A 9,017-nucleotide genomic window follows, 5' to 3' on the forward strand; every position below is an offset into this window, starting at 1 on the left:
CTGAATTTCCATGTCTGCAGAAACATCCTGATTCAGCAGACTATTATTAAGCAGCACACTTGAGGAGACCTTTCTTCTAAATGCATTTAAGGGATGTTTGCTTTAAACTTAAATGGGTTTAAGCTTCCACAGAGAGGGTTTGATTTATGTGAATAGTTTTATACTTTGCCAAATCAAAAAGTGTGGGTAAATTTTCACTGAACTGAAGAGAGGTCTCCAGGGAAGGGGAAATTACAGAGCTATGATCACCTGTGCTGGAAATAAGAGCACATTGAATTCACTGAGTAAAAACCTGCTTGCTTGGCATTATCCACGAATGGCTAAGCCTCTGGCCCACAACTCAGCATTCACATTGCTTAGGCTGTGTGCATGATGTGTCATTTTTCCATACTCATAAATTCTACAATTGTGATGGAACAAGACAAAATGAGCCAGTCAGGCACAACAATACAAGCATATAAACAACACATTTTCTTCAGAAATACTGCTATAAAACCTTTTGAAATACCAGTGTGGAGAAAGAGAAAAATCCAGAAATATCATTGTTCCATCCCTTTTTCCTGTTCATGGTAATTTCCTGTGTGCAACTTTGAAGTGCCAGAAACACATACCCCAATACTCTAAACTGTAGCAACTCACATAAAATGATGGAATCTGGAGAGGGGTCGGTGGGCAAGCACTTCCCCAGCTCCCTTGGTTGCTGCTGTTGTCACCTAGGACGTGAGCTTGCGGGTGCACAATGATAGGTGAAAAAGGTGACAGACTTCATGCTCTTTGGGGGAGAGCAGCAGCAAAATATCATTTCATGATTGTAGTTCCTGAACTGACTGGTTTGTGGCTAGTTTGGGTGTAGCCTCTGTGCTCTGCAGTCCTAACGCTGATTGCAGCAGGGCAGCCTTGGAGCTAGGTGAACATCCTTTGCTTTAGGAAAAAGGATGCAAATGTATCAAAGAGCTTGTGCCTGGAAGCGACAGCAGTGCTGACTTCAACATGGAACTCGTGACTGCATTTCTGAGCAGACCTCCCTCTCTCTTGCCACCTGGGAGGCGAGCTGGGTGTGCTCGCAGTGGAAATGCTGACGTACCTGAGCATCTGTCACTGAGTTCCAAGTGTGCCATTTCCTCTACTCCCAAAACAATGAAGAAAGCGAGAGGAAATCTGAACAAACTCTCTGCATGACAGGGAAAGGAAAGGAAGCCTGAAACAATTCACAGGGCAGCAGTGGAAATGAAACTGCTGCGTCCCACTGTGCTCAGGAGCAATGATAAAAAAAAAAAAAAAGACACAGTGTGGATACTAGCTATAACCAGTTGTTTCAAAACAAAAGTTTGCTCTGTGAGCTTGCTATGTATCAGCAGTGCTAAAGGTTATGCCTGGCCAGTACTTAGACATGAACCCTTGTAAGAGTTGCTAGGATGCCTCAAGAAATGAAGTCGGGGATGTGACAGGAAGTCAGTGCTTCAGCTTCTTTGTTGAACTCATTGCCCATATAATATGGTAGATGCTCGTTTGGGGGGTTAGATATAACGCCCCGTGCACTAATGGCTGTAGGAGGATGTTTTAGGTAGAGGAAAGTTACAGCTGTTCTAGTGAAATTCCAGTTTGGGTAATTCCCTTTTGTCAGTAGATATATTTGAGTGGAAGTTCCCTCCTGTCCTAAACTGCTGGGGAGAGCATTTGTGTGTGATAAAATAAGTACTGCCTCTGGATGGTGTCTCCCGTTTTGTGCTTTTCAGAACAGGGCACTGGAGTTTATACTGGATTTAAAACTTTCACTCCAGGGCTTTTAGACTTGGCCTTTGACCAAGTACATTCCTAGTCCTACTTCATGTTACAAGCTCAGCTTTCCTTAGAGGGAACGGGAGTGGGAGCATCCACAGCAGGTGAATTTTAGTGCAGGTATAATGCTAATGATTTTATAAGGGATGCATAATAAAACAAGATGGACAATGGGTAGAGTAGGGCACAGCTAATGGCAAATGGTCCTATCCACCCTTTGGGATGTCCAAAGAGAAACTATTGTTGTAGATACCTTTTATTATACTTTTAAAATATATTATGGGATTTTGTATTAAAACAATGATCTCATTCCTGCTTCACCGTTGAATCATTCTTCCCTGCAACAGTTTCAATAAAAGAGGAGTAAAAATGACATCAGAAGGCTAGGCTTCATAACTACCTGCCCAGGCTAATCATCAACCCCCTCCCCATTGCTGCCTAACTACCAAAGGAAAGGTTCAACCAACACATCTACTGGTTTGCGGTGTAAGTAACACAACTGCTAGTAAAAAAAGCTGCTTAGATAAGACACTTCCCCCAAGTGTTGCTTGTGCCTAAGCCGATATTGGAATAGGTGCTACCCTGTCCCAACCTGGGTCACTTGCTTCTAGTGCTTTCTTGGTACCGGCTCTGGTGCTCATCTGACCCAGCAGCAAGCTGTTTCAGGGAGCAAAACTGGTAGAAAATGAATCTTCTTTCACAGTGTGGTAGATTCCTGCCAGCATGACTCCTGGAGCTGGCTCCCTGGGGTATCAGATGAGATCTACTGCTGGCTGTGAGGGAGGAGACAAGAAGATGTGGCTGGAGCAGGATGAGGAGGATCAGACCACCTCCTTCCCTGGCTGCTTATTGCTAGATCAGTGTAATGGAGGTGTGAGGGTGCACACAAAGACTCACAGGATCGCCTGGCTTAGAAAGTGTCCAAAAGACTTGACTAGGTCTTAAAGCAAACAAACTCACATACCTCCTCTGACTTGTGTAGTATAAAATACCTTCCAGCCTGAGGCCCAGCCCTCTGCTTGCTCCTCCTGTTGTGTTCCTAGCAGACATATCTAGAGCAGGGTGTGACTGAGACCTGACAGGGAGAGTAAGGTACCTTGGGTCTGATCACACCCCCCCAGTACTGCTGCACAACAGCTCAAATCCTGACCTCAAGGAAGGGTTAAACCAGGGAAAGGCAGAACAGAAGCGGGATTTTTTGCCTGTGTGGCTGAGAATAGAAGCAGAAGTATCTCTGATTTGTCCTCAGCTTTTGAAGTGGTGTCTATGACTGCAATGCAGGACTGTGCTGAGCAGAGCAAATCAGCGCTTGTGAAGCACTGGATCAAATTCAGATCCTTCAGCCAGCAATATTAGCCCATTCAGAGCTGTGTTGTTCCTATGTTCCTGTTTGTTCCTGGTGTGGGGAAGGGTAAACAAGCACTGTATTGTCCAAAAACTGGGAAGGGGACAGGAGAAGAAGTAGGTTATATAATTTTTTCTATGCTGATAAAAACAGAGCTATCTCTGCAGTTAATTATTTAGGATAAGATAAATCCTGTTGATGACAATACTGAAAGGAATGGAGAAGCTCTAAGTGTTTTAGTGGAGTTAGCTGGTGATATGCTGGAGCACTAGCAAAGATTTTGCATTGCGTCTGCATGTGTACACAGCGTGCAATTTGCACCCAAAAACACACTTGTGTGCTCACACATAAATATCTTGTGATGTTTTGCATATTGTCAGAGACCCACATGGGCTCATATATGGCCAGAATATGCTCTCACACAAATGTAAATGCATACACTCGTACACAAATGCCAGCTCTGTGACATGAAGCTGATGATCTCACTTCTCATTCTCCACTTTTAAGCACTTGTACTGATTGTATGCTGCTCGCACTTATTCCTCAGTTGCAGCACCTGGAGCATGAAATCGAGCAAGAGTCAGGCAGGGGGTAGGAATGTGATCCTTTACATGCAGGTGTACAGGGAGACACTGAGACAAAATTGCTTCATATTCATTTAATTGAATCAGCAGAATACTTGTTCATTTACAGCAAAAAAGTGTGAACATTACAGATGTCTGAGTCATGCTCTGAAGGAGCAAAGTTTTTCTTTTTTCTTACATATAAAAACAAATGTTGAGATCATGAGAGGAGGAGAAAAAAGGGTGAGGATTCAAGCTTTGCAAGAAGGAGTGTTGCCCTTCCCAAAGAGTTTGTTCAGTGCTGCAGAATTACAAAATAATTTTCTGATCATTTTGATTCATGAATGTGCAGGGAAGTTTCCCTTATCCACTAGGGTCTCCTTGTGGAGGTGGAATTATCCCTGCATTAACTCCTTTGGTTGTCTCAAGCTAGCTTCCAGGGTCTCTTCCCCAAACCTTTTTCAGGTACTGACATGATCCCTATCATCACAGTACTTGAGCGCTCTGTAATATTTGTCCTAGAAACATCCTTGTGAGGTAGGGAAGTGCTAATGTCCCCATTTTTAAACAGGAAACAGGCATTGAGGGGTTGAGTGACTTTCCCAAAGTCAGAGAGGACATATTTGGCAGATCAGTCACTTGAAACTGGGTCCCAGTCCTCCCTCCTGCTTCGTAAGCGCTCTGAACACTGAATCATCCTACCCCTCTGCACACTTCTTGATTATTAGTACCAGTGTGTATTGCTGATGTGAAGCCTTCCCCAGGGAGCGTTCCTAGGCGTATGTGTAGCTCTCTGTGAGTGCTGCCTCCTCCTTCCCTCCCTCCCAGACAAACCACTGTGGGCTTCACAGGCTGTTCAACTGCACAGAGAGTACCCCCCACCACCACCTCTTAGACCTGCTCCCATCACAGCTGGACTCCGGCTCAGACTGGTAACACCAACCTACAGTCCCCTCCCTGCTGCATGAGGTACAGTTGCTTTCTTCCACCAGTACCCTGAGGTGGGCCCTGGTCCCAGGGTCTCTGACCCTTCCTTCTCCCTATTTTGGTTCCTAAGAGTAGTCACTGGTGACCAAAGATCACATATTTTATAACTTTCAGCATTCTGGCCACACTTTCCCCTTCCCACAGAGCCTTGCTGTCCCTCACAACCAAAGAATGGGTAACTTGCTCTCACATGCCACAGACTTGCTTTGCCTCTAAGAACAGCTGCTTCCCTTTGGAGTGGAGGCCTCCTTTTAAAAAGAAAAAAAAATTCTTTAAAAACAATTTCAAAGCCTTAAAATAATCTTATGAAAATAAATAGAATACAAACATTATGGTTCTCAGCCTGGAAAGGTTTCTTTAGAAGGGGTAATACTTTCTGGCTCCTCTGTTTCACCCTTGGATGATGAGCCATCTGCCAATACAGTCTGTAATTTCTGGGGCTGCTTCCTTCAATAGCATTTCCAGATGTACCTTCATAACAGAACTGTATTTTACTGGAAATTGGCAGTTGCTGGCTCGTTGAGGGTATCCCAGCCCCTTCACTGTTCAGAGTCTCATAGATTATTTACAATCCAGGGTCAGCATCAGGGCTGCAGGGTTTTCAGCAGTCTCCTGACTCACTTTCTGCTACCATGGGGAAGCAGAACCAGGAAGATGGCCAGGGAAATGTGGGTCTGAGGAGCACCTGCCTACCCCTGCCTGGCTGACCTGCAGGCTCTGGGGTCTGCTGCCATGTACCCACTGGGTCTGATGTCCATGATAAGCTCCAGCCTCAGCTGGGTGGGTGCTGCAAAGGGGGGAATCTTTGGCTTCCTGGCAGGGAGAAGTTTGTGTTCAGATATAAATAAGGCACATGAAAGAAGTGAGCACCTGTGTGGATGAGCACCACTGATATTGTAATAACAGCAGGTAGCCGTGCTAATGGTAACAGTGACAATTAATAAGGTAGTGTCTCCAAGCTCGGTTCTAATCATGGGGGCAAGCACTGTTTCAGCTGGATGATCCTGGGGTCTCAGCAGTGTCTTTAGGGCCCAAGCTGAGATTTCTTGTGTGTGAGGAAAGCTCTGTCCTGGACTCAAGGAGTTCACAGAGTTCATCCATTGCCCTGGTGCAGGTCTCGAGGTTAGCAGCCAGCTTCTGGATTTTGGCCTTCAGCACGGCCTGGCTCACTTTTGTGACCTCCTTTGTGTATTCTGGCACGAGGAAGCTGTGGGAGCCGTAAAACACCATGAAGCAGATGGAGTTGTACAGTGAGATGGAGGCCCTCTTCTCTGACTGGAGCAGTGTGGGGTCCCCTGGGCCCTGTCCCCGGCAGAGGAATTCCAGGCAGCTGAGGATTTCCCTCATCTGTTTCCGACAAGTCATTGCAATTTCCTGCACCTTCCTCACCTCCCGGGAGTTGCAGAGCACTAAGGAGAGATCGGAGGTGATGCTGATGGCCCCCCCGGCAGTGGCTAGACCCAGACCCACAGCTGATGCAAGGAGAGAGGCTCCCAGTGTGGCTGGGCTCAGGGACAGTCCCACAATGGCTGTGACTGCTCCTGCAGCGGTCAGGGAGCTCCCACTGATGTTGGCAATTAGAGACCTTTTGCGGAGCTTGTTGATTTTCTGAGCCACCTCATGAAGATGTGCAATTTGGCTGTGCAGCCTCTGTCTCTGATCCAGCAGCACTGTGTGGAAGTGGTGTGTGGGGTCTAGTGTTTGGGGAAAGGCAGCACTGTTTCTCTCCATAGCCCCTGTCCAGAAACAGAAAAAGCTGTTTTGGGATTTATATTAAAAAAAAGTGAGACATGCTCAGCCTGGACCTCCATTCCAGGGGTGGCATTCAGCCAATTTTTTGGTTCACCCAGCTACATGAAAGGCTTGCTGTCTGCACGCACACACATACTCACGTACACACACACACACGTGCACGTACACATATGCACATTTAATTACCATAGTCCACTGTAACCTTCAGACAGAGAAACTTCTGAATGGTTTTCTTGATCCCTGTGAAGACTAAAGTGTCTTAAGGTCTGGGATCAGAGGTACAGTTGTTCTCATCTCTATGAAGACACAAAATGCCTCTTCTAACCCTGGGGACAGAAACTTCCTTAAGATGAAATGACCTAGTGCCAAGCATAGTAATGGTTCCAGAAGTAGCTAGTGTTGTCCCTACAGTGGGATTCAGAGGATTTGCAATATTCAGAGGTATCCTTGACAGAAAGGCCAGGTTCTGGGGAGGTGAAAGCCAGCCATCCCAGGTTGCTATCTGAGGGTCCTTCCCCATTAAAGGAGGTCAGGGAGAAGCTGCTGGGAGGAGTCAGGATCTGACTTTTCCATCTAGGAGCTGGGAAGCTCATCGATGTCTCAGATGGGGATTGTGAACATCCTTCCTCTCTTTATGCCTGATTGCAGCTCAAGGTCCTGCAACATTTTTTTTTCCTGTTGTAACCTGGCGTCAGTGTTTAGACAAAGCTGGGAACCATTGTTCTGTGGTGCTCAGTCCAACCTATGGTTGTGGATCCCCAGTGGCGCTGGCAGGGAGGCCTATGGACCTTGTTTAAGAGGTCCATGAAGGGCACATCAGAACAACAAGCTCCCTGTCAGTGTGTACTCCTTGGGAGGGAAAATACAGGTGCCTGTGAATAGAAAAGGTTTGAAAACTACTGGCTATGGCAACCTTCCTGACAAGGTAGCAGAAGAACGTCTTCCCCTTCTAGAGGGTGAATCTTCAGGGTTTCAGTGCTAGGTGATCTCTGCTTTGCTCTCTTTGCCTTCCTTTCTCACAAGGGTAGAAAGAAACGATTTAATAAGCCTTTGCAGGTCACTGTCAGGCTGCAAAGCGCTTTACAGAAGAGGTCAGCATCATTAGCCCTGTTTTACATATAGGGCAACTGAGGCATGGGGAGGCAATTGGAGTGATGTAGCATCACCAGCTGCCTGATGGGAGCAGAGCTTGTGTTTTCCACACCACTGCACTGTGTGCAATGCTGCACTGCCTCTGCACCTAGCAAGGTCTAGCTATAGAACTAAGAAGTTCTTTGCAGTCCTAAATGCCTTCATAGTCAAGAGAAGTTTCTGTAGCAGTAGGACCCTGTCCCAGAGCCAGCAAGGCAAAGCTATTCACTACTGCAAACAGCTTATGTCTTCTAAATCTTCTTTACTGTGTGAACTGGAGGTACCTGGTCCCTCACACTGGCACACTGAATGGTTAGGATCCTTGTGGCTTTCATTCTGCAGAATCACTGTCTTCCGGAAGGAGGAAACCTCCTACCATAAAGAGTCTTTCCGTCTTGAAGTGTGTAAGCAAAAATAGGTAATTCTTGCTGCAATTTTTTCTCTTCTACTTATAATCTGTCTCACACAGAACCCTTTAGGATCCCCCCTTACCCCTCAGAACAACTACCCCAGTCTCTCTGAGGCCCACAGTGTTATCTGGCTATTTGAACCATTTGGTACACTGCTCTTTTCTTAGTTGGAGGCAGCGTCATCTTATTTTTGACACTATAATCAGATATGAAGCTGAACATACTGAGACTAACACTAACCTAAATAGTTACAGACATTGAAATGAACAATGAGCGCATCATCAGGCTTAACAGGGGATCAATATGATGATCATTAAATATATTGATTCCTGTAGCCTCTCAGCAGTGTGTTTGCTGATTTTCCTACTGAGAACATAGTTTTCAGTAATAACAGTGGTCATCTCACTGCACAGTTAATAGAACAGTCATTCAATATATAATATGAGCCTTACACCAATGCAAGTCATCTTATACACTGATTTATGCCAGCATAAAAGAAAACAAACCCAACCCCTGCTTTTAGACAAAAATCTCCCCAGTGATAAGGTGTGCATTAGTCCCAAACCTGTTTCTGAACTGCAGACGCTTTCCTAACGCAGTGCTCGGATGGACTCCAAAAGAATGCTGGTTCCAACTTACCTTTAGTTTCCAGCCAACTTCCCCAAAGACAAATTTTGGTCTGTTTCTGGAGGAGACCAATTTATAGCTCCTGTGGACCAATTGCTGTGATGGGAATGCTTTGCCTCATACTGGGAGTTTGCCATTTCCTGCTCTCCCGTGTGCAGAAGGATGTGACACACTGGAAAGTGACCTGAGGGACAGTGAGCATACATCACGTTCAGGAAACGATCCCTGCGAATGAGCATTGTGTGTTCGCTTTTCCTGAAGTGTAGGGGAAAAAAAAAATCAACCCCCCCCCCCCCCCAGCCTATTCCTGGCTCTGAGCTAGTGCAGTCATTCCCCTTCAGGGAATAGTTGCCCTTCCTTTCCCTGAAATAGCAGCTGACTTTACTCTGTGCTGGAGCCTCTAATTGCTTGATACCTGAAGCT

General features: G+C 46.0%; 1 protein-coding gene across 2 annotated transcripts; it reads right to left on the reverse strand.

Moving 5' to 3' along the window:
- Window positions 1-3,798: 3,798 nt before the first annotated feature.
- On the reverse strand, window positions 3,799-8,638 carry APOLD1 (apolipoprotein L domain containing 1). Of its 2 annotated transcripts, none has more exons than XM_013947352.2 (2): window positions 8,607-8,638; window positions 3,799-6,410 (listed from the first exon to the last, which is right to left on the reverse strand). In XM_013947352.2, exon 2 carries the CDS (start codon window positions 6,403-6,405, stop codon window positions 5,665-5,667), a length of 741 nt encoding a protein of 246 aa, XP_013802806.1. In that variant the 5' UTR covers window positions 6,406-6,410; window positions 8,607-8,638; the 3' UTR covers window positions 3,799-5,664. The 2 variants fall into 2 exon arrangements, with proteins under 2 accessions (XP_013802806.1, XP_013802805.1); XM_013947351.2 differs by having other exon boundaries at window positions 8,533-8,622.
- Window positions 8,639-9,017: the final 379 nt, after the last annotated feature.

The sequence above is a fragment of the Apteryx mantelli genome, chromosome 1, assembly GCF_036417845.1.
Source record: "Apteryx mantelli isolate bAptMan1 chromosome 1, bAptMan1.hap1, whole genome shotgun sequence".
Taxonomy (NCBI): domain Eukaryota; kingdom Metazoa; phylum Chordata; class Aves; order Apterygiformes; family Apterygidae; genus Apteryx; species Apteryx mantelli.